We start from the raw sequence: 24,919 nt of genomic DNA, 5'->3' as shown, positions 1-24,919 counted from the left end.
TAACATTGATAACACAGTCATTCTGCTCCACTCTAGACTGCATATACGAAATGACAGTTGTTACTGGATCAGCCGTCTGGATCAAAGTGAACGAAAAGGTTAAAAAAATGTAATTACAAAAAGGTGATAGAATATATTTTTCCATCACAAATAAATAAATTTGGTAAACACATTGAAATAAGGAACAAATCGCCAGAGGTCACCAATCAGAAGTTATAAAAACATTTAAAAAGTTTAAAGTCTCATGAAACATAAAAAAATATGCACAGTAAAATAATTTGATATGACAGACAGGGCTTGTTTATACACGGATACCTATATTTCATAATCTGTCTTTGTCATATACTGTAGATTCAGATGGTGTTTCCAACTGAGAAGACTTGAGAACAAAGATATGGGGCCAGAATGATTTACATGTTGAGCAGATATGATCTTTAGTCAAAGTGCCAGCTCTGTATCTTAGACAAACTAATCAGGCATGCTCAAGACAGGCTTGAGCACAAAATGTTAATTAGAAAATGATGACATGCAGACCAATAGCTAACAAGCCAGCAGCAAATGTAAATGTCTAGGGGATTGGATGCTCAAAAAGACACCACAAAATCATATGTATGACACATTTAAATTCCATAGTGAATGATGTAATGTTACATTATCCAGTGTTCTCGTAATTGATGATAAACAATAACATTGTTTTAGCCTGTATATCAATGGTTGAAATGGACCTCTCCACCCTAATTACCTTGAGGTGTCAGTACAAGAGAGAAATACAAGGCTACTACAGGCCAGAGAGACCAAAAAAATACATACATGTCCTATTGTCCTAAGCACGGTGTAACTACTCTGTTACGGTACTACTGCAATAAAGCTACTTATGTTGAACTGCTTTTAGAGACAATTTTATGAAAAACTACCTCACACAGGTAGTAAGGCCATCAAATAACTTTCTGACAGTTCTTTGTGGTTGAATATTCTTGGTTGTGGATTTGTGATTAGTGGCTAGACTGGCTACATGTGGTACACTTCGGATGTTGTACTGAGATGATAAGCTGCACATATCAACAGCTTCTACAGTTTGAGTAATATTTATCCTCAAGTTAGTGAAAGTGTTTTAAAATTATAAGTAAAATGTAACGGTCAATGCAAGTAGGTAGACTGAGCAGCAAACCATCTATAGATAGTAGGCAACTTAAGAAAAAAGGCAAAATACATAATGAACTATCAACACTAAATCATTGTTGTAGCCACTTTGGATTTTGATATTAGTGCCTTTAGTCACAATGCTGACTCTACAATAAACTTGCACTTTGAGAGTAACACCAACTGTCTCAATAATCAAAACTTTCTTCCAGCTTATGAAAACGTGTACCGTCATCAATACTAAGTCCCAAGACCCCTTTGTGTCATTTAAGGCTAAAAATGAAAGCGCATAGTCGAAATCCATGTATCAGCCCCTGTGTTATCAAAGGCTAACATGAAATTACATTCATTTTAGTTAAGGACTCTGATAATAAAGTAAAATAATTCATGGTTATCATGTTTGTAATAATAATTATCAATCCCCAAACCACTTCTTCCCTTGAACCCGGACTTGCAATATAAACAACAATAATGACCACTATTTACAAAATATCCAAATTTTCTGGTTAAAAAAAAGAAAAGAAAAAACAAGAAAAAAAGATCCAGATCATACTTGGTGTCCTTTTTCAACATGGGATGCTACAATGACTACCAAATAACTATACACTACAATAACCTCTCTGAAAGCAAACAATTTAGTTAGTCTCAAAGGGTTTCTTCTAAATGCATTGCCATGTCATTTACTCTAACCATGATTTTATAAGCTGCTTTGACATCTTCAATCACCAACATTTTTCCAGTCTTCTCTACCAGAAGGGGGAAGCGATAGAATTCAAATCAGATCAGTGGAGCTACCGTTTTTAACAGTGAGTTGTGAGCACGTCTCAATTAAGTTCACAGATATACAGTATATTAATGGAAAATTTGACTAAGATTTGAATTAAATTGTTTGAGCTCAGAGATAATCAAATTAAATGCATGTCAAAGTCTTTCTTAGAAATAGTGGAAGAGGCTGTGCTTGGAAAGCACCATGAAAGATTCAACTAAATGTCAGCAAAAATCTGATCATATGGTGTCTGTTGCTAGACGAGACAAATAGGACTTGGATTTTCATCATCAAGACTGTCTTGGTTAAGTCAACTTAAAGGATCATACTAGTCTGGGATCTTTAGCCCATTAACTGCAGCTCCTGGTGTAATGTACTCGATTACGGCTGACGATTTTCCCAAGCATACTTTGTATTCTATTTAAAGTAAGTCATTGGTTCCGTACATTTTAGTGTGATGTGAAAATCAACTTGCAGAGTTGAAACTGGTAACTTGATTGTGATCCAAATTTTACTTTATTTCACCTTTGTTGTCAAAGTTACGGTATTGTTGCGCTTGAATGAATTTAAACCGCAGCTTGTTTCAACAAGTCTACCCGAAAATAGCCCCCAGGAGAAAAGATTGATTTACGAATTAAACAAAGAATTGTTTTCTTGACTAGGCAATGATGTTTAGCCAACATTGATTCCGTTATACAGGTAGGTTTGGTAACATTTTAATGACTTTTTTTTAACAAATGTGAAATCTAAAAATGTAGTCAAAAGGTCTGTTTATATGGCCAAAGCTATGAATAGACAATGACATGTATGGATGGTTATGGACCTCTCAGAGTCATTCGAGATCTGTATAACATGGTGTCTGGATTTGAGACTATTAGGAATGGGAATTTCAGTGAATTTCCACCATTAAACGAGTAAACTGTTTAAATTACAAGACTATCAAAGAATATGCAATAAAGATTGTAACCGACAATTCTTTTTAAGTGTATGAGTCTATTTGATTCTACCGTATCTGTAGATCCATCCCTGGGATATACAAATATGTATTTTTATTTGTTTTATTTTTCCTCAGCATTTTCTCTTCTCATTTGACAGCACTTACTGTTCCACTGCTACGTATTAAAATGTGCTTGTACACTTTCAATATATTGTAACAAAATTAGGAAAAATAACAAATAGTTCTAAGAAATTATCAGAAAAAGGGAATGCTAAAAACATAGGAGTTCAATTAAATACAAGTACAATTTGGGATTTTCATACCGGTAATCATTGAAAGCTTGGCAATTAACATTTGCCCAAATGAAAAACAAAAAATATATTTAAAAAAAAAGGTATGACTTTTCTGATGTGTATTACGGTAACAAACTCAACTATTTTCATATTTAGGTACCGGTCCAGAACTGTAATTTAGGTGTCCTCCAATTTCCACATATTCATGTTACCGGTATGTAGTAAACGCGCAGTAATTCCCATTCCTAATTGAGGGGTTCCCATTTCTAATGGAGGGTTCACCATGTTTAATGGAAACTCTATAGAACTCTGTCGTCTCTGGCTACTTGCCTGTCACTTCAATGACGTCATCATCAGAGCTACTACCGCCATTGTCTATAGTCAGATGTGTATCAGGTTGGCTCAGAGCAGCCCCCAAAAGACTAGAGGTTGGATTGTTAAAATGGGAGAGAAAGCTGGACGCAGTAGAGCTGGGGCTGGGTGCAGGGAAAGCCCCTGCCCCAGACAGAAGAGAATTGGGGTACATTCTGGGCTCAGGCATCAGGGACTGACTGTAGTTGAGAGGGAAGCCTGAGGACAGCAGACCAGCCATGTTGGGGTTCATCAAATAGGGCGGCAATGAGCCTGATGCCAAGGAGGAGGAGGTGGATGCTGAGGGGACAGTTGAGGAGGAGGCGGTAGAGGAGAAAACAGAAGACATAGACGATGAGGAGGAGGAACAGGCTGGGATGTATCCATTCCCAGTGGCTGAATGGCTCAGAGCGTCTGTCCCTGCAGAAGGGAACATGTTCTGCAGATCATCCAGTGTCTGTCCTGGAGTCTGAAGGAAGGAAGATCCACCACTCCCACCCATCAGAAGTGGGTGACTCATGTTTCCCAGTATGGATGATGAGTTCAGACCCGCGGATGGAAAACTGAGCCCACTGCCCAGGGACAGACCTGGGAAACGGGATGCAGCAGAGGTACGCTTAGTTCCTATCTGCTTTTTGCCGTGGCTTTCAGTACTCATCTTACGTTTTCTGCTGCACACTTCTAAAGCGGAACCGAGGAGGTCATCATCAGTCTCATCATCATCGAGTTGCCTGTCAAGGTCTCCAGTCCGATTGTGCAGCGAGCTGTTCCGGTCCCCTGCTAGTGCAGCAGACATCTCTGATGGAGACGACAGTTCATTTCCAACAGCAGCATTGGAAGTTTCTGTGTAGCGGCTGAGCTCTCTGAGAATCTCAGGGCTTTCAGGGCTGGAGGGACGGGGCTCACCATCTGGGCTGTGCTGTCGCTGCTCCACAGGCGATGAGCAGCCATTCCTGACTGGGCGGATTTGGGAACCCTGTGAGTCTAAAGAAGTGAAAGTAAAAAATTCTATCACATTAATTCCACAGGAAACTTTCAGAATTGCCAGTCACTCTTGTGACTGGTAAAAGGCATGGTAAGAGACAGTTGTTTTCGAGGAAGCAATCTGATTGGTTGAAACAGCTTCTTAGCCGTGCTTTAACCACGATTTTGGAACACCTAAACAAAACAAAGAATTCAGCCATGCTTTTCTCCCAGAGCGCAGCAGACTCGGTGGCTAGGCTAGCTAGTTTCTTGGGACATTTGTGGTCGTAGTGGCTACATCTGTCATTAAAAGAATATTATTTTTCAGCGATTATCTTTTAAGAGTAACTGTATAATTGCAATATTACACGAGAGGGTGTTCTTTATAGTCATTAATGCACTTTAGCGATGCCTTTCGGAACCGCAGGCATGCATTAATGACGATAAAGAACACCCTCTCGTGTAATATTGCTTAATTAAACTACAGTTACAAATTGTGTAATCAATTGGTTATTTGAAAAAGGTTGTGACTTTAAACTATTATAATCCCCAATTATCAGTCACAAATGTCATGTCACAGATTAGTGGAATTATACAAGCCTTTTATACCTCGTGACATAGCAGAATCTCCCATTGGTGATCTAGTGATCTTTCCAGAACGGATAGCGAAAATCCTGCCATCATTAGTCCTAATGTAGGTACCTGTGTCGGAAAGAACAGAAACTCAGAAACGCAAATTGATGACGGGTAACGTAGTCTAGTCTGTACTAGGTTGTTGATGTTACCTTTAGACCCTTTGATGACATGGATGCTCTCTCCAGCACCAATTCGAGCTTGTACATCTGTTGTGCTGTTAGCGCCTGGAATTACAATGTCTGTGGGTTGAAACAAAACAATAAGTAATTTAACTCATCCTGATCCAATTCCTGTTAATAATAATTTTCACGGAAATGGCTGTATCTCGGTCGTTTTTTTAACCGCTGTTTTTCTTATTAGACATGCCGTTTTCAAACGGCGAAAACCCTTGAACGCATACTCCAAATTGAATATTTATTTCCCTGTCAAACCAGGGGGGCAGTCAGACAGATATTTTGTGAAGCTACTAAGGAAATCGGGATTTCCTGAAAGTTCATATAATGGCCTGTTGTGGCGCTGTCATTGGGCCCAAAAAAACCCATAGCCCCATAGAAGTCCATGTATTTGGGCCCAACTTCACCTAGACTGTATTACCTTAATAAACATGGTCATGAATACTTTCTGCTTCCAGTCACTAGTTTAAAGTCTCATTTCTAATGTCATAATATTATTTTTGGAAAATTATGGTCCCATTTATAAAAAAAAAAGACCATAAAGTCACGTATGTTCTGAGGGGCGTGGCTACCGTTACAGTCTATGATCGGGATTCCCCACCCACTCGAGTCAAAATAAAAACCAACGGAGAAGAAGGGGGGAAGTCCCGCCTCGTTGTCTGGGCCAGAAAGATGGCGATGTACAATTCAAGGACTGACAGGCTTCATGTTACGTTCATGTTAGACCCGCGGAACGCTTTGTCCATATTTTTTACAGTCTAGTGTCAAACACAGCTCACGTGTCCATGTCGACGATCGGACGGGGTGCGATAAAAATAAATAAAAAAATGTCTTGAAAAGGTACGGAAAAGGGCAGAACAGAGGGGCGCGGGAGGGCTGGCAGTCAATGAGATTGCTACCTAGTACCTACCGCTTTACTTGACAAGATAATAAAACCACCTTCTGGGTAGTTGCTAAGCTGCTTGTGCTGGTGCTTGTGAGGTGTTTTGATAGAGCTGGGGGAGGTGCAGCAGTGGAGGAGGGGTAATACTAATTCCCCTTGTTTAATGGTAAGGGCCATGTATAGCACAACACAGTATTAAAGATCTCGACCTCAAAATGATCATGGTGTTTTGTTGAATGCTTGGATAGCATTGGTAGCTTAAACATCTTAACCCCAGAAACCGTATTTTGTGGAAAATGTTGGAAGAACACAAGTTCATCATGTCATGAGCTTGTAGATTGTCTATTTTCAATATTGACCTGAGCTGGGAAGAAAATGGTTTGATCGGTAAGACAGGCACAGTAATGCTTACCAGTTGTGGTGACAATCCTCTGCACATAAACCCCAGCCTTCTGTAGATAGTTAACAGGAAAGCCTCCACCAGAGCTGGAGCCAGCCATCCCCACCTGACGAGGCATCATGGGGATCGGGGTGGACTGAATTGGCCGGACACTTGCCACAGGCTTATCATCTGGCCGTGCTATGGGACGCCTGTAACATAAAGTTATACTCAAAATAGGATCACACAAATAACTTGATCGGTAAAGATTTTGAAGTTCCTTATTGAGGCTTTGAATAGAGGCCAATCATTTAATGTATAGTGAAGGATGTATAATGTTTTAATAAATAGGGATATTGGGGCACAGATAGCCCAGTGGTAAAGGTCCATACCTTTACCACTGGGTAAAGGACCAAAGGTATGTCTGATCCCTTTCTCTATTCCCGGACTGGGCGTACCTTTGCTGCATGTCACGCCTCGACTCTCTCCCCGTTTATACTACACATTATAACTATCAATAAAGGCAAGAAAAGCTTGGAAAAAAACAACTTTCACATAAATAAATGAATCGGGCTATACACCGAGTGGTTTAGAGTTGTTAAAATTATTTCTGAAACTTTTAAACCCACCAGTTGCGCTGGCTAAATGCTGGTATATTGTTAAGCGTCTGGTCACTGGTTGGGTAATAGTGGGCGTAGGATGGACGAGAGTAGGGCACGGAGGCACGCTTCTCGTCTTCGTAGCTCTTCTTGGCAGCTCTCTTCTCTGCTTTGGTCAGCTTTGACTCCTTCCGGTCCACCAGCAGAGACTCGTGATGGAAAGGTTGCTGTTAATACAGAAATGACAAAATGGCCAATATTGAATGGCTAATAACAGACCACACTAGCAGCACGTAAACAAAGACATGGCAGAAGCTCAAGAAGGCGACGGGGACGTGGGGTGGAGTTTTAGCCAAGGAGCGAAGGGTGTTCAACCGAAGCACTACTAGCACATTATTTGATGAAAACGTGATGCAATGCCAATATGTATTATACAGTATATTTCCCCTCAAATATCTTAGTTTTACCAACATTGTTCATGTGGAATAGTTTATGATTTATTGAAATTATGAGAATCGCTATGTAGCGCCTGGTCTGGGTGTGGAATCCAGGCAGCAGCCCTTGCACACAAGCTGGCTCGCTGGCCGCTGCTCAGTGCTCCCTGGCCGCGTACCACAGTGTCTGTCTCCCGACTCCCCGGGGTGCAAGTGTTTCAGTTGCAATCCAGCATCAGCAGCCCTCGGCCCCTCGCTAGATTCCACCCGGGGAGGACTCTGAGGAGGGGAGGGATCAATATTGTTCATGTGATGGTTTGTTTGTGCTAATTTGTTGAAATGGTGGAAGTCGATATGGTGAGTCACCGAAGCCTGCCGGGTTGAAGCCTGCATTCTACCCGTGCAGAAGGGAGGACATGACGGTCACACAAGCCTCCTAGGAAAACAAATCTGGCCAGCGGTGGTGCTCGGCGTTGCTCATTGAATTACAACGAATAAGCGTGGGAAAAGTAGTTCACATGAAAGATGCTGTGGTGGCTGGGGTATTTCAGCTGGAATCTAAGTGAATCTATGCTTATCATAAGTTTAAAGCCAGACCAAGAGCTATAGGCATGTGACTAGGACAGGGCGACTACCTGGTTCGGCCACTTCCAGGGGCTCCTGGGTACAGCAGAGGATGGAGTTGAGGAGGACGTGCCGGCAATCCTCCAGGGCCTGGACATCGAAGATGGTCCCTTTACGACCAGTGAGCTTTCCAAGGCGAAATCCACAGTGAGGGAGGGCAAGAGTGCTGGGCCAGATGGCAGCATACACCCAGAGGTCCTAAAGAACTGTGACCTTGATGACCTCACCCTGGAGTTTTGCAACCTGTCACTAATGAACAACAAACAGCCTGAAATATGGTCTCTGTCCAACATCATTCCAGTGCCTAAAGGTGGGGACCTCTCAAAGCCGGACAACTACAGAGGCATCAGCCTGACTTGTATCACTGCAAAGGTTTACAACAGAATGATATTAAACAGGATATGGCATGCCATGGACCCTCTCCTGAGAGAGAACCAAAATGGCTTCAGAGAGGGGAGAACTACCGTAGCACAGATCTTGGCACTGAGGAGAATGATTGAGGAGGTGAAGAAGGATAACTTGACTGCTGTACTCTGCTTCATCGACTTCAAAAAGGCGTTTGACTCGATTCACAGAGGCACAATGGTGAAGATCCTTAAGGCCTAGTACGGTGTCCCTCCCAACTTGCTCCGGGCAATAGAGTCCATGTATGCAAGAACAAGGGCCAAGGTGGTGACCCCAGATGGTAACAGCGAGGAGTTTGATATCCGGGCCGGGGTAATGCAGGGGGATACCTTAGCCCCTTTCCTCTTCATCATAGTCCTGGACTATGCACTCAGGAAAGCCATCAGTGGACGAGAGCAGGATCTTGGCTTCACCCTAACACCAAGGAGGTCAAGACGACATCCCAAGGTAGTCCTGACAGATCTGGACTATGCGGATGACATCGGCCTGCTCTCCGACAACGCGGAACAAGCTCAGGAACTCCTGAACAGAGTGGAGCTGGAGTGTGCCAAAGTTGGCCTTAGGCTAAATGCCAAGAAAACTGAGGTTATCACCTACAACATCTCACCGGAACATCCACCTCTCACAACAACAGGAGGCACGGTGCTGAAGGAAGTCAAGGACTTCAAGTACCTGGGCTTATGGGTCAACTCAACCGAGCAAGATCTGAAAGTGAGGAAGGCACTTGCATGGAAGGCCCTGAATGGCATGACCAGTGTATGGAACTCCAATCTCCCCCGACAAATCAAACTCAGCTTCTTCTACGCAACAGTGGAGTCTGTCCTATACGGCAGTGAATGCTGGACCCTGAAGCCAACCCTGCAGAAGTCCCTTGACGGGTGCTACACCAGAATGCTGCGTGCAGTACTTAACATCAGCATGACTGTACATGTCACTAACAAGACTCTGTATGAGGGATTACCAAGGGTGAGCCAGAAAATAGCAGCCAGGAGAATGAGACTAGCAGGACACTGCCAAAGGCATCAAGAACTGCCAGCCAGCAAACTGGTGCTCTGGGAACCAACACACGGGCATCGATCACGAGGACGCCCCACGCTAACATACGTGGATGTACTCAAGAGCGATGCAGGAGTGCAAAGTACCAACGAACTGGCCGGATGTATGGAGAATCTGGATGACTGGAAACGACGATGGAGGGCTCGTCTGAGGACGACCTAGAGAGAGATGTGTGCTGTACCTTGGTGATGAGGTTTGGATAGAGCAGACAAGCTTGACTGAGGACGTTCTCCAGGTCTTCTTTTGGTTCCAAAGGCTTTTTGGTCGAGTTAGGCTCCTCCTCCACAAAGTGCAGCAGTGACTCCACTTCTTTCCGGGTGAAGTTCAGCACTGGGTTCAGGTCATCCACCACACGGTCTGAATAGTGGTGGGGAAAAAAATCGATTAGTCAATTAATCGCGATGCCATCATGGGCGATAATTCATCGATGCACAAATGTCAAACATCGATTATTTAATGTATTTTTTTTACCGGAGCAAAAGGGCGGAACTAATCTGCGACTGCGCTGCGTCGTCGTACCGGACCGTTTAGAGTGACGCACACAGCGCTCGCACACGCTTTAGCTTTCAACAACCAAAACAGAACGAGTTACCAACGCGGAGGGGAAGAGAAAAAAGATGACAGAAAGGGAACATTTTGGATTGTATGAGGTTGAGGGGACACGAGAACTTGATAAAACTCACACCATCGACCGCCTGTGAAATGTGGCCGAGATGGGACGATGTAGTGTGGCTCCAAAGTGCTAACATGGCCCGGAATCCGTCGCTCCCCACGACCGAATGTGAACGTAAATCCTTTGCAATAAAAGTGCCGATGGACTTTGTAATTCTAGTCGCCTTTTCTGAGTGCATGGGCAGCTGTCCGTGTGTTCGGGATCGGGATGGTTGTCTTGACTGCATCTCTGGATGTCAGTGGGCAATATGGTCTTGTACACGTTGTGAGTTGTATCGAGTTCCCGTGTCCCCTCAACATCATAGAATCCAAAATGTTGCCATACACTTATAAAATACTTTAAACCAAATGCTCCTTAATGTGTGCAAACAAACAAAGGTGCAACATAATAGTCTCAATAACTACCCCAAAGCTTCCTTAATGACACTTCAGTAACTGAAAATGAAATCCCTGAATAAGGAAACAAAGAAAAGCACCTTTTTTGTCCTAACAAAGAATAAAGGCAATTTGACAGAGTGCTGCTGACCTCAACCGAAATCCTGCCCATGTATTTCTATGACATGACATCTTATGTCATTATTAATATATATTTATTGTATGCTTGTACAAACTCATTCTTTTTTTTTTAAAGAAAACTGCTTATTACTGTTCTGCATTTGGCCACAGACACCCATCTGAAAATATTTTCTTCTATGGACCCCCCCAGAAGCAAAGATTTGAGTTAAAAACATGCACTGTGAAAGAATATATATATTCATAATCATTAGAAAGCACTTTGTTTATTAGTCACACAGTAACTGAGTGATTAACAGTGAGTGATTAATCGGGATCAATCGGGATTAATCGAATCGTAACGTAGCCCAATTAATCGGGATTAATCAGGATTAATCGCATCGTGACCCTCGGAAACGATGTGTAATCGCATCGCCAGGTACCTGGCGATGAACGCCTCTAGGTCTGAATAGAACACAACTCATTTTAAGTCAATGAACTGCATATTCTCAATTGCAGAGTTGAACCCTGTTAGTTTGTTTGCACACACTAGCAGGAGCACAGGGCTTTAAGGATGATGGGTCTGTGGGTGAAGCATGGCCTCTAGGGCCCTCTAGTGGGCCTTTAAGATTTAACTCTTGTTGATAGATGCTGTACTTTTAATGCTGTAATATTTTCAGGTACCCACTAAACAACCATTACATGCGAAATATAAAAAATATATATATAAAAGCTAAGGTAAGTCCAATGTTACATTTCTTAAATAAGTGTATTAAAAGAATAGAACACAATGAATCAGCTCAAGGTACCGTCTACTCTACACAGTTGGCATGGCACATTTCAGGCTAAAAGCACTCAAGACACTTTTTGATGCAGATATGTAGTATTTTGCGATTTTCTTACCGGACATGCCCTGTTTGGAGACCTGTCTGTCATAGATCTTCCTCTCTAGGGTGTAATCACAGACGAGGCGGTAAATGTGGCAGGCCTTCCTCTGGCCATAACGGTACACTCGACACACTGCCTGGGCATCGTGACACGGGTTCCAGGATGCATCAAACACCACCACACGGTTGGCCCCAATCAGATTAACCCCTAAGCAGCCCGCTCTGTGTGGACAATCAACAATTAATTAAATATCAGTGTACATTTCAGCCGGGAAGTGTGTGTGAAAGACTGAAGCCCGATTTATGCTTTTGCCGTACAACGGTGTTGCTGACAAATATAGCAGATCTAAAAGTTCATAATGTGGTAACCTGGTAGACAGAAGGAAGAGCATTGTTGAGATGTTCTCTGTGTCATTGAACTGGTTGATCAGTCGCTCTCTCTCTGAGGCAGAGGTACTCCCATCCAATCCTGTATAGAGCAGAAATGAGGCATGTTATGCACGACATCCTTCCTAAATCCCAGCATCTAGGAAGCTGAAAATCTTGGAGTTTCTGGGATGAGTGAATAGGTGGTGGATTTTAAATCCATGCCAACACAAGCACATATGTAATTCTTTAGAGGTTAGTACATTTGTACTTTTTGTATTCATAATAGATAATTAATCTCTGCTCTATACACAGAACAAATTAGAGACAAATGTGCCAATGAAATATGCACACTCCCATTCAATAGTTTTCCATGGTAAATAGCACACATTGGTCCAAATTCACAACGGCGTTTACGCTGATAACATGACGTGACGCTAGCGGAAAGGCATTTACGTGGATTTCCCACGTAAAATCCTACGGGACCTCTGTAGGTGGCGGATGAATCTATGCAAGCGTTCAGAAGGCTTTAGTCTTCATGCTGAATCAATAAATAGTTCCCAAATCGCAGATAAAATATGTAGGCATGTGTCCCTAACATTGTTCAGCACATAAGAAAATTATAGCCTATATATAAAAGCCGAGTGCACTTGATAGCCTATATATAAAAGCTGAGTGCACTTGTATGCATAAATGCATGCATTCTAGGCAAGTTAGCCTAGAGTCCCATACAGAAACTGCCCCTGCAAGCCCGACACCTTTTTATTTATTTATTAGGATATTACTATAGCATGCGCGATTGCGCTTCTCACTTGACAGCTTTCTGTCAAGTGACAGAAAGTTGTGAGCTTGTAGATCGGCTCGCGGACTTGCTGCATGTTAAAAAACAAACTCACAATTATAATAATAACATACACTTATCTGCATTCTGCACTGTACGAATCCAACGTTGTTTAGTGTAGTAATGCCTGCAGTAGGCCTATTTAAATTGTTTTGTTACTTGAGTCAGTCTAACTGTCGGTGAGTGTGTGTGTGTGTGTGTGTGTGTGTGTGTGGTGTGTGTGTTGGGGGGGGGGGGGGGGGGCAGCAGCATGCTGCCACATTATTGCATCAGCGCGTGCAATTCGGCCAGTATAGTTTTAAGCCAGCTCACCTTAATTAATTATAATATGGGCAACTGTAGCTGTAACTGTAGGCTACTATACATTGATCTCATCATGAGATCAATCAATTAGTTTGGTGACAAAAATGTCCCGCGAATCATTTTAATATGACGACATCATGCAATGAACCATGCACTTAGGCTGACAAAGAGGATCTGACAAAGACGGATAAATACGGACAGATAAATACGATATCTGTTTCCGCCACAGTGTAACGGTGGCGTATTTCTTTTTAATGAATTGTGAGTAGTTGCTATGGGAACAGAGCCGAGGCTGGATGACTCACTGTAGTAGTTGAGATTGCGGATCCAGTTCTGGTTGTGGGCGTCTGGGAGGGCTATGCCTGGCGGCATGGGTCTTTTACATAAGAACTCTTCAATGACTGACAATGTGGACAAGCTTTGGCTAATGGGAAAACAGGAAAGATGACAGATTACAGGATACTTTAACAAGCTCAAATAAGAAATGCACAATAATTGATATAAGGTCATACAAGTTGGATCTGTGTATAAAGTTATACTGTGGTTTTAAATGTAAAGATTAATTAGCCCCAGTCCAAACCAGGTAATAATGACATTTTCCATTTTTAGATGAATAAATTACTATCAATCTATTTCTAATACACTTAATGTTGGATTGTATAGCGGACAGGGGACTAACCTGAAAACCAAAACCTTATCTCGCTTCGCAACACTCTCCTCAATCAAATGGAAGAGCAGAACCATCTTGGAAGAGTTCTGCAAAAGTCCTGGCTGGTAGCCTGACATAATGCCTTTTGCCTGTGATAGATCATTGGAAGAAATAGATGCTGAATTAGTCATTTTCTCATAGACTATTTTTTAGGCCTAACAAGAAGGAACACAATGGCACAGTCAATATTTGCTGAATACTCAAAGATCACAATGAGGGCCTGGGCCGTGGCTCAACGGTCCAGGCACCTTGGCTGGTAATCCAGTCTGGCAGTGTGCCGTGGGTTCGACTCCCGATCCCGACGGCCTTTACTGCATGCCCACCCCCCCCCCCCCCCCCCCCCATCTCTCTCCCCATTTCCTTTCAGCCTACTGTCTGTCCCTCCATATAAAATAAAAGGTGAAAGCCAAAAAATAAAAATAAATGAGAGGATTTACGTGTTCTCGGGATTAGTTGTCAATGTCAAATTGTCACAACCTTTCCCATTCAGCTACCCAGTCTATACAACTGTGGGAGCTGCATTATTATTATCTGCGGACAGTGTTGTACCCGAAACGCGTTCAAAGAACGATCGTTCACGAACTCGTTCATATTTAGGGTGAACGTGAACTGAACATACTGCATTTCTGTTTCATGAACGTCATTGTGAACGCGTTCATTTCTGGCGTGTGTGAACGTCACTTTTTCACGTTCAACTTCGTTCAAGAGTGAGTGTTTCAATAGAGCCTTCCAGGCGAAATCCTCGGCGCTAAAACACATCCTAAACATGCCTTAATATCTAGCGGAAAACCCACCAATAAGTCCCTATACGACACAAATTAACTAATCTTTCTCAGACGTTACTGGAGCACGCATCTAGCTACTGCATGGTGATTATGCACGCAGACAGACAGCAAACACTGTGCCAACTCCTAACACAAACACTGAGGAAACTTGTTGTTTGATTAAACATAATGTGCCATGAAAAATAGATTCCAATAGCTTAGTTGGTTAATATCGCGTCGAGGTCCGTGTCCATAATATCGCCACGAACGGCCAACAAAAGACATCGCTCTTCCACAGTGATGAAGCGCAGTGATGCCCGATTTATTCTTCGTCGTACAATGTGTTTCATGCTGAAAATAACGAAAAAGAACTATAATAGTTCATTTTTTGAAACGATGAACTTTAGTTCACAATTTTGAATGATGAACTATGAACGGAACTAGTTCATTTTTAATATTTTGAACTGTGAACTGAACTAGTTCCTAAAAAAAAAAGAACTTTCCCAACACTGTCTGCGGAGACGGGAAGAATGTTGGAGTCTATTCATTTCCAATAGGAGAATGAACGTGAATACAGCTAAGGAACCATTCCTTAACTCCATGGTCACTGAACTAAATACTGGACCCAATCATCACAAGGTATACAATATTTCCAAGATATTCATACTAAAAATGGCTTTTTTTTAGCGAGACGAATCAGGAGAAAATCTACTTTGTTATCGACTAATTATTTATCCCAGCAACAAACTCTCGCAAGTCACTAACAGTCGTTCTGTCCGTCTGCAATTTGACGGATGACATATTTAAGAATAAAAGATGACAATATGTGAATATTATAACGTGAAATGAATGGAAATAAAATGTGTGTTCCAATGCTTATATATAATATAATTTTCCATAATTGTCTTAGACTCTGGGGTGATGGTGGCTAAACCACACCTACTATATTTAGGAGACCATTTGTAGGCTTTGTGTACCATTTCGCCTCTAGTGGCTCCAATGAAGTTCACCCATAAAACAATGTACCAGGGGGGATAGTTTTATTAGAACACACTAAACTGTCCTGAAATGTAGCATTGGCCTGTCATATCTACAGGATGCTACAGGATGTGGGCGTGCATACACAAACACAGTGGGGTCAGGACACAAACTTTCTCTCAGACAGAGTGAACAAGTATTTAAGGGCTGAAAGACATCACTGCTCAGTTTGCGGTTGTTCGCAGCAAGATGGCTAGATTGAAGCAAATGCCTTAATCTTAATCACTTTTATTCTAGTTTTCTCATATTGCTGTATTTCAGCTGGTGCATGCTTACATCTCAGAGAGAGATAGAGAGAGAGAGAGAGCGCATTAATATGAACAGAGCATGAGGATCTTCAATTGTGTTACCGGCAGATATGTGAATAGTGAAAGAAGATTGCTTCCATTCTTTGGGCAAACTCCACTTCTCACTGGGCAAAGTTCTCCAACATTTTCCAAATGTTTTTTGTTCCAGGCAATCAGGCAACCATTAGTGTCTCAACCCTTGACATTTTTTAAATACTAAATTGCATTACATAAAAGATGAGGCATACCCAATCATAGGTGATGACTTGATTGGCTCTGTCCTGAGTGGTGTTGAGTGGAGGCAAGGTGCTGGCCTTGCTATTGGTGGAATCGGCAGCTTTGCCCTTGAGGCCTGTACCAGGGGCAGAACAGCGGGCGTTGGAAGCTATGTCATCAAGGTCCAGGTCCTGCTCATTCGCCTGGTTCTCCTTCTGCAGGCTTTCATACAGCACATCAGGGTGGTTCCAAATCTGGAGGGTTCCAAAAACAAGATGCCTCGCTTATTCAAACAATGCCAAATTGTTATATGATGGCCGTATGTACTGGCTCTGGACACACAACATGAATGAAGAAATCAGCATCACCTTGCAGCAGACACAGAAGGCCTTGAGGGGGTTGAGGCCAAGCCAGCCACTGTTTCCAGCCTCCCGGAAGCGGGTCATGAACTCAGAGTAGAGTGCCCTTTGGATCGGGGACAACCGCACCAACATCACATGCTCATCCTTAGAAGGAAGCTGGTCACGCAGCACATCGTGACCACGTCTGAACAACGGAAAAGGATTCACAGAGAATAGAAATGTGTTACTCGTAAATCATGTTTGACTCTGCAGCCTCTTCCAAATTACAACGTACTCACCTCTGAACAAAGCCCTCAAGTAGGCTGTGCAGCACATGGCTACGGTAGCGCATGAGGCGGACATCTTGAGGTGTACTGTCCACACACTGCCCGTTTAGAATGGGCCGCTCAAACATGTTGCTGAACTCCTGGCGCGTTCCTAGAAAGTCTGGTCTGACAAAGTCCACCATGCACCAGTACTCAATGAGGTTATTCTGTAGAGGGTAGCCTGTCAGAACGACCCTGCGCCGCGAACGGATGTTCTTCAGCGCCTGTGATGTGTTGGCGTGGCAATTCTTTATGCGGTGACCCTCATCACAAATCACCACATCTGGACCCGGCCGTGCAATGGCTTTCTCAATACCTTTAAAGAGAATATAGAAAATACTTTAAAGGAAATGGTTACATTTTTAACTATGGTTAACCGAATCACAGACTGTATGCATTTCTTCAAACAAACCTTTGCTTTGTTTGCTAAACCTATCAATCAAAGTCACCTTTCATGAGCTCCTCCCGTCTGTCTTCTTCATCTAGGTCAATGATAACTGGACCGACAGGCTTCTTAGACTTCCTCTTTCTGCATACAACAAAGCTCTTCTTCATGGACAACAGGCGGTACATTTCATAGCCCATCAACAGCACCCCTCCACCTCTGGACCAGTCCTCCACTACCTTAGCCCTGGCCACTGTTGATCTGAAAGTCAGACACCCAGTATGACAATTTATCATGTAATGTAAACATTAACTGATATGTCAAAAGGGAATGTTGTGGATTACTCATATTCCCTCCTTCACACAACCATTCACAAATGTGTATGTGAAAAATCATACACAAAATTTAAGCTGCGTACTTGTGCTCATCATTGAGAATGTAAACTTTGAATGCACGGCCTGTGAAACTTGCAGGGTCAGTGTCAGGAGAAATGGCATCTTGGGGAGGAAGCCAGAGGTTAAACTCTGACATCCAGTTCTGAAGAGTGTTCACCTGGGATATGGGAGTGAGAAAAATATATTTATATTTTCACATGTATAAATAAATTAAAACATTGAGAGTTATCATCTATAGAAGCATGTTGCAAACTTGCAATGCATACAATTCACTCCACACAGCAAGATATACTACACTACAGGCACATAGACCACTCACCGGGACAATAGCCAGCACAGTGTGTGCCCCAGTATGCTTCAGCAGGATGTCGATAAAGGAGATGACCTGGAGGGTTTTGCCCAATCCCATACTGTGAGCCAGGATGCAGCCAAATCCACTACTGGTTTTATACCGTTCCAAAGACTCAATCAGGTTATCATACAGAAACCGGATTCCTCCAACCTTAAGAAATGAGGAGATTAATACATTAATTCACAAATACTCTGGACTCTGTATGTGAGAAGGAATGAAAGAATATTACATAATATGAATAAGTGTATGCATAGGAGAGAGAAACAGAGCCAGAGAGAGGGTTTTGTTGGGTGATCATGTCTCAGCTATCAGGTCCTGCATTCAGTTTGGGTTTTAAAAAGACTGACCCAAATACATAATTGAAAGCAGCAGTGCAGAGAGTGATTGAGTGTGTGTGTTTAAGTAAAGTGCATAAGCTGTATACCTGGTGAGGTTTGACAGCCTTGGCTAGTTGTGGAGCCAGGAAGATATCCTCCTCCTCTGCAGGGTGATTCATATTGACCAGCACTCTACCCTGAGCATCGGGGTGGTTCTGAATGTCGTTGATGTGCGCCCCACTGCTCTCCTCTGTGCCAGCGTTGCTCTCGGCATCCTCATCAGTCGACTCGCTGCTAATGTGCAAGGCGTCCTCGTCCCCGGAGCTGAGCTCAATCACATCTGTATCAAGGTGGATGAAACTAATTATGTAAGAGTGTGCACATAACTCAGGTGGTTCAAAAAGTTAATCCTGACGTCACGCCATTATCCCCTGGGTCATGGAAGTATTTTCTCTATTGAGAATACCATAGGTTCTTCTTAGCATCTTGTCATAAGAACTGGGTTCCAAGAGTCAGGCTATGCCGTTAGCTATGCAACTCTGTTTTGTCTAATGTCTATGAGTGGCGCTGGAAACTAAAGTAGAAAATCACACCACTCAACGTCCCCACTGAAGCATTTCACGCTTCATCAAAAACATTTGCAAGATTCCTTAGATTTTGTGTGTTATTATTTACCACCCGTTACCAGATGCTGGGTAATAGGTGGTATGGCATAACATTCTGTGTGTACTACATTCGAAAGGCAATTTTAGCGTTCAAATGTAATATATATTATTTTTCACATTAAAATAATTTTCAAATCATGAAATTTGTTCAGACAGTCCTAGTTTAAGGTTATATGCGTTGAATCAGGGCTGTTTTGAGCTTCTATGTTGCATTAACGTAAACAGACGTTTTTCTCTGCAATCATACCTTCCCGGATGGTTCTAGCAGGCAGCTTGGGTTCCTCCGGTTCAGTCTCCTCGCCACTGCTATCCAAACAGATGACATCCTGCTTGCTCAGGAGAGAAGGCACTGCTTGAGACGCCTCCCTCAGAGCTTCCACTGGCAGAGGTGCAAAAGGATAGGAGACGATGTGTGTGTGTATAACTGTATACCGGTATATATATGTGTGTACAGTATAGAGCAACATACTTTTTTTTATATAAATATTTGAAGGTTTTCAGAAAACTTCAGATAAGGATTTAGAAGGTGTTTTTAGAAGTGGCCATAGTCTTAAATTGATTAAAAAGGGAAGTTCACCCAAGAAATGACTCACCCCATGATCTGAGCTAAGACTGCAGACTGAACTGAAAGTGTGTTTTTGTTGCGAACGCAATGAGCACTTACTATGAGACCTAGCAGATCATGTCTGTCTGTCTGTCTGTGTGTGTGTGTGTGTGTCCCCCCTTTGTGCCCATATATGGAGCTGAGTGATTTGTTTGTGATTGATGCAACACACTCCTTATTTGGACGTATAGCTGCTTTGGGGACTCCTTATATGGTTATGGCTTAAAAAAAGAATAACTTAAAAATAAATCTTTAAAAAATCCAAATATGTACGAGCTGCGTTCGCTTCCCGCGTTTGCGCGTCTTACTGGTATTAGTCATATTATGCACTTTATGCTCTTCTCTCTCTATATTTTATAACTGCAATGAGCCTGCACAAATAAGAATTTCACTTTTTTTTTTTTCACAATAAAGATTGATTCTGATTCTGGTGATGAATACAAAGACATTTGTTTGTATAACATTCCTTTAGTGAATGAAGAAGTCTCAAAAAGAAGAAAATACTTAGGTAGACCAGGTTTAACAACAGCAAAACTATATAAAAAAGCTGTTGATAAACTCCAAACAACACTCATAGTGTGATCGCAAGTGCCCAAGCAGAAAACGTGCCTGGGTGTGCCCATGTGGTTGAACCGGAGCTGCCCAGGTGCACGCATGAACGCTAAACATGGCTTGCATTTAACTACGAGGGTTGTTTTGGAGTTTATAAACAGATTTCTCCATTCACTGTAAATGAATGTTATATTAAAATGAAGTAATTTTTTGAGTCCCCATTCAAATATTTGTTCTCGCCTCTGTAAAAGTAACACTGCAAACTAAGACCTTTGGGATTTTTACCTATTTGAGACTCTGTGACAGGTAGGGCTTGTGTAGATGATTCCTTCCTCTGCTGTTCCAGACGTTTCCGCCTTTCAAACTCTTCGAGTTGGGCTGCCTTGGTCCCAGCCTCCAGCTGATGCTCTTTGAGTAGCTTTCTATAAAGATAAAAGGCGAGAAGGTCAGGCAAAAACATATATAATCACCAAATGTGTTTTAGCCAGAAGGATCTCAGTGTGTGTGTGTGTGTGTGTGTGTGTGTGTGTGTGTGTGTACCTGATATTCTTCCTCATATGTGTAGGCTTTGATGGGTCGGAGGGTTTGGAACCTTTGGAGGACTTGGATGATTTAGAGGACTTGGTTGATTTAGAGGACTTGGATGATTTAGATGATTTAGAGGACTTCTGCTTCTTTATTTTTTTTATTTTGGAAGGGGGATTGCTGCTGCTTGTGTTCTCTGGGCTGGTTGGAGGCTGAGAACGGGAAGCAGGTCTGGAAGAAGGGCGGGATGTGGGCTGAGACGGAGGCTCGGGGGAGGGCTCTCTAGAGGTAGCTGAAGCAGAATCCCCTCCATCCTGACCGGATTCTGCATTATCCTGTGCACCCTCAACTCGTTCTGAGAGAGTGAGACAGAGATTACAGATATTGCACAATGATCACATAATTGCACAGGTTCCAGGTTTGATTGCAGCTGGAGACCTGTGTTGCATGCCCTTCCACCTCAATGCTCCCAGTTTTCTGTAGTGGCCGACTGATATGTTTTTTAGGGACATATTTCACTAAAGCCGTTTTTGGAAATCTGATTTTGTACGGATTTTTAATTATCATCAATGTAAAATAAAAATATACTTTTAAAGGAAACAAAATTGCATTGAAATGTTTTACATTGTTTTTCTTACAGCTGAACTCCATTAGTATTATCCTTTCGTAAAGCAAAACAAAGACAAGTCAGAGGTGGGATAAACTTAGCAAATTGCTTAAAAAAACATGTTTTTTCTTGACAGCTATGTATGCAGGAGTTAGGCTATAGAATTTGACTATTCTTTTTGAATAGCTAGACTAGAAATGAACACTTCAAAGTTGTAATGTTTTAAGGGCTACCCATATCTTACAAATAGCACTACAACACGTACACCAATTTGGCTAAGATTTTCAATGATCAGAACTGATGAATCACCACCCTCATTATTAGAGTTAAAACAAGGGACATTTTAGTCTCACCAGCTGTGTCATCTTCATCGTCTCCATCATCTCCATCCTCATCTTCCTCCTCCATGTCCTCCTCCTCCTCTTCCTCTTCATTTTCCAAATCTTCCTCCTCACTGTTAAGACTGTGCTCCCGATCACTTTCTGAAATTGCCTCTTCAGACATGGTGTCCTACAGGGCTCTAAGAGTATTACCTACACATCCTTAACAGAAGCCCTAAATCCTAAAAGAGAAATGAATTGCATGTTACAATATTGGACGGAACACGTTATACTCTTACAGTCGTTCAAAAATATGAAAGGCTGTCCAATTTCAGCATAATTTTAATTATTTGACTACAGAGTGCAGGTTACAAAGAGGATAACACTGAGGTCAAAGAGCTATTGTAGACTTCCTTTGTACTACAATTTAAGATATAGGTTTTTTTAAAACATGGAAACCAAAACCACGACTACTGTATTATTGCATGAATCTTAACACTTAAGCAACACCCTCTATTTAGTTCTCTACTGAATAATGCTTGCGTTTTGGAGACACGTTAGCTTTGAGGTAATTAACAATGAAGATTGTACAGAGTAGATTGAGGTCCCAGTCAGATACAAAATCATATGAAATGGGGGTCGGGGGGGCATATCAATAATAAGGAACATTGAAATTTAAAAAAAAAAAGGTGAGAACCACTGCTACACTGGTCATTTGAAGCGACTGGCAATTTTCCAGTTTCGGGAGTAAAACTTTGTTCCGATTTGATTTGAACAAACTGTCTCTGTCTGAACACAATGTGCAGCGTGGTATGATACACAGGTCTTTCTCTGTTGTAAGTAACTTAAGGATAAGGATGTACTGTTACCACTACCAGCCAAGCTAACTGCGCAAGTAGGTAGCCTGTAATAGTACTGTTGTTATTGTTAACAACATCCCCTCGGTCGTTTTGAGACGCTGGTGCTGCAACAGACAACAGTTAACTGTAATGTAAATGTTATATAACTCCTGGACTTACCCTGTGGTAAGGTGTGCTATTGCTAACTAGTGTCGGATTCGACGACAACGACTGATCGTTTTAAACCTTAACATACACCACGCAACGTCCATTGTCCACGATCCTTGTGTGCAGAGGAAGGATGTTGGTTGATTAGCTGTGTGTGGCTAGCTGGCTATAGGGATGCTAATGTTCGCTAAACAGCTCACTTGGCTAACGTTAGCCAAGTTACACACAAATGCTAATCTTTTACAGTGCTAGCTACGATGCGCTAGCCAAGACACCAAGTTCAAACATCAAGCTTTGATTGGCCGCTATTCTTACCTCGTGTATGTTGACGGTATATCCTCTAAGATAATTAAGCCTGTGTTCTTGTGATCGTGATTTATTCTCAGATTAAACGGATATTAACAGAATAAATGCAATGGCAAAGGTTGCTATTTTTCCCAGGTTTTTTTGTCAGTGTGACTACAAAGATCATCCCCACAAAATGGGGAACACTGCTGCACACTCGAACGTTCCGGGTATAGGTCTACTAAAAATCAAGATGAATACTAAGAGAAAAAATATATATATTATATATATATATATATATATATATATATATATATATATATATATATATATATATATATATATATATATACACACACACACACACACACACACACACACACACACATACCTGACTTTATTATTATGATCGGTACACATGATATTATTATTATTATTATTATTATTATTATTATTAAGGGACCAAGAAGTTACTTTGGTCACTTATTGTTTTTGTGGGGTTTTTTTGTTTGTTTGATGGCTGTGTTGTGCCCCCCTCCCCCGCATCAAACAAAAATGTTTTGTCAAACCATGTGACTTTCATTGGAAATGCATCGGGCGGCCATTAAACACGGACAAGACACAAGACAAATGTTGTATGCATGTTGCAACAGTGTGAGACTGTGAGTGAGGCTTTATTTGTGCATATTGTTCTTATTGCGTATTGTCTTCGTTCTTGGTCCCCGCCTTATCGCTGCTTGCAGCTATATTTATTATTATTATTATTTATTTCATGGTTTTCCAAAACGAATATTTCAATGCTTGATTTAACCACTTTCTAAAGGTCAGAAAAAATCGAGACCTACACCATTCGATCCAGCGATTCAGATCAGATCAGTCCAGACTCCAGTCGTGTGACTCGTGTCTTTACCTATAACTGCACCGATCTGCATGAAACTGTGTATGCAAGGAAAAACATCTGGTCTGCATTTTTCCAAATGTGCCTTATATAGCACCACCAGGAAGTCAACCAGGGGCGGCCTTATGGATCTGGAGGCCCGTTTCAAGACCAAATATGAGACCCCCCGGGCCCCCCCCGGCCCCCATATATGGAGACATAATGGAGTATATGTCTGCATATATGCCATATACTCTGCATATGGGCATATGATATACACCCCATATGGAAAGAACTCCATATGGGCATAAAAGGGACACAGACATAATATTTGGATGGGGCATCCATTTAGGCCAGTGCCGGGCACCGCTGTAGAGGCCCCAGGGGCACCTATAGTACATATAATACTCCAAGCAATTTTGACTTACATATGTACAGACTTACAATGAATGTGATTTGTTTTTTAAACCTACATCCATAGTACGGTTGTCACATGTGGGGGGAAAAACGACATCAACAACATCAACCTGTTAAATTAAATGTGATACATATAGCTTGTAGATCTGTTTTCTATAAGCATGCACCCTTGCAAATGTATGATGTAATTGCGAATGCGATGGGGTAGCAAAAGCAATAGTAATAACTTTGTACCAGTAACTAGAACTCTTGATACCAAGTAATACATAACTAATAAGTAATGTAACATTGTTCGTTTTTAAACTAGTAATATGCTGAATATGATAGTACTGGGCAGGAAAGAAAGTCCCATAAAATGTTGTGTAAGTTATAAGAAAGCAACACTTCATGGAAACTCCTCACAGCTAGCTAGTGGAGTCGACTGTAGATCTGTTAGTAAGTAAAACTCAACTTGATTGAAGTTGAGTTCTAATACAGCTAATAGTAACTGGGATACATAGCAGAACAAAAAGAAAATACAGAAAACTAGAAAAAGTGCTCCTCGGAGCACAGGTCTCCATTCTCCAAGGTCAAAGGCATATGAGGATTATTTATGAGGTGTGAGCTGTAGACTTGTTTTGAGGTGTGAGCTGTAGACTTGTTTAACAGGAAAGACCAGGAGATGCACTGATCTGTGCCAGGTATGGGGAATGACTCTGAGACTTCATTGAAATCAATGTGTTGAAATCAA

The 24,919-nt window shown here is 41.9% G+C and overlaps 1 protein-coding gene across 1 annotated transcript; it reads right to left on the bottom strand.

The window, feature by feature from the left end:
• Positions 1–206: 206 nt before the first annotated feature.
• Positions 207–23,072, bottom strand: rad54l2 (RAD54 like 2). Its single transcript, XM_080792222.1, has 22 exons — positions 22,926–23,072; positions 21,637–21,845; positions 20,692–21,031; positions 20,437–20,573; positions 19,243–19,374; positions 18,438–18,670; positions 17,981–18,163; positions 17,685–17,818; positions 17,331–17,527; positions 16,855–17,197; positions 16,583–16,760; positions 16,247–16,468; positions 13,880–13,998; positions 13,506–13,624; positions 12,060–12,159; positions 11,707–11,912; positions 9,821–9,996; positions 7,151–7,347; positions 6,555–6,733; positions 5,236–5,325; positions 5,060–5,152; positions 207–4,471 (listed from the first exon to the last, which is right to left on the bottom strand). The coding sequence occupies exons 2-22, from the start codon at positions 21,785–21,787 to the stop codon at positions 3,459–3,461; spliced, it is 4,542 nt and encodes a 1,513-aa protein (XP_080648348.1). The 5' UTR covers positions 21,788–21,845; positions 22,926–23,072; the 3' UTR covers positions 207–3,458.
• Positions 23,073–24,919: the final 1,847 nt, after the last annotated feature.

Source organism: Protomyctophum bolini, assembly GCF_963924005.1.
Source record: "Protomyctophum bolini genome assembly, chromosome: 2".
Lineage (NCBI taxonomy): Eukaryota > Metazoa > Chordata > Actinopteri > Myctophiformes > Myctophidae > Protomyctophum > Protomyctophum bolini.
Note: the sequence above shows the minus strand (reverse complement) of the source record. Positions and strands in the feature narration are given on the sequence as shown.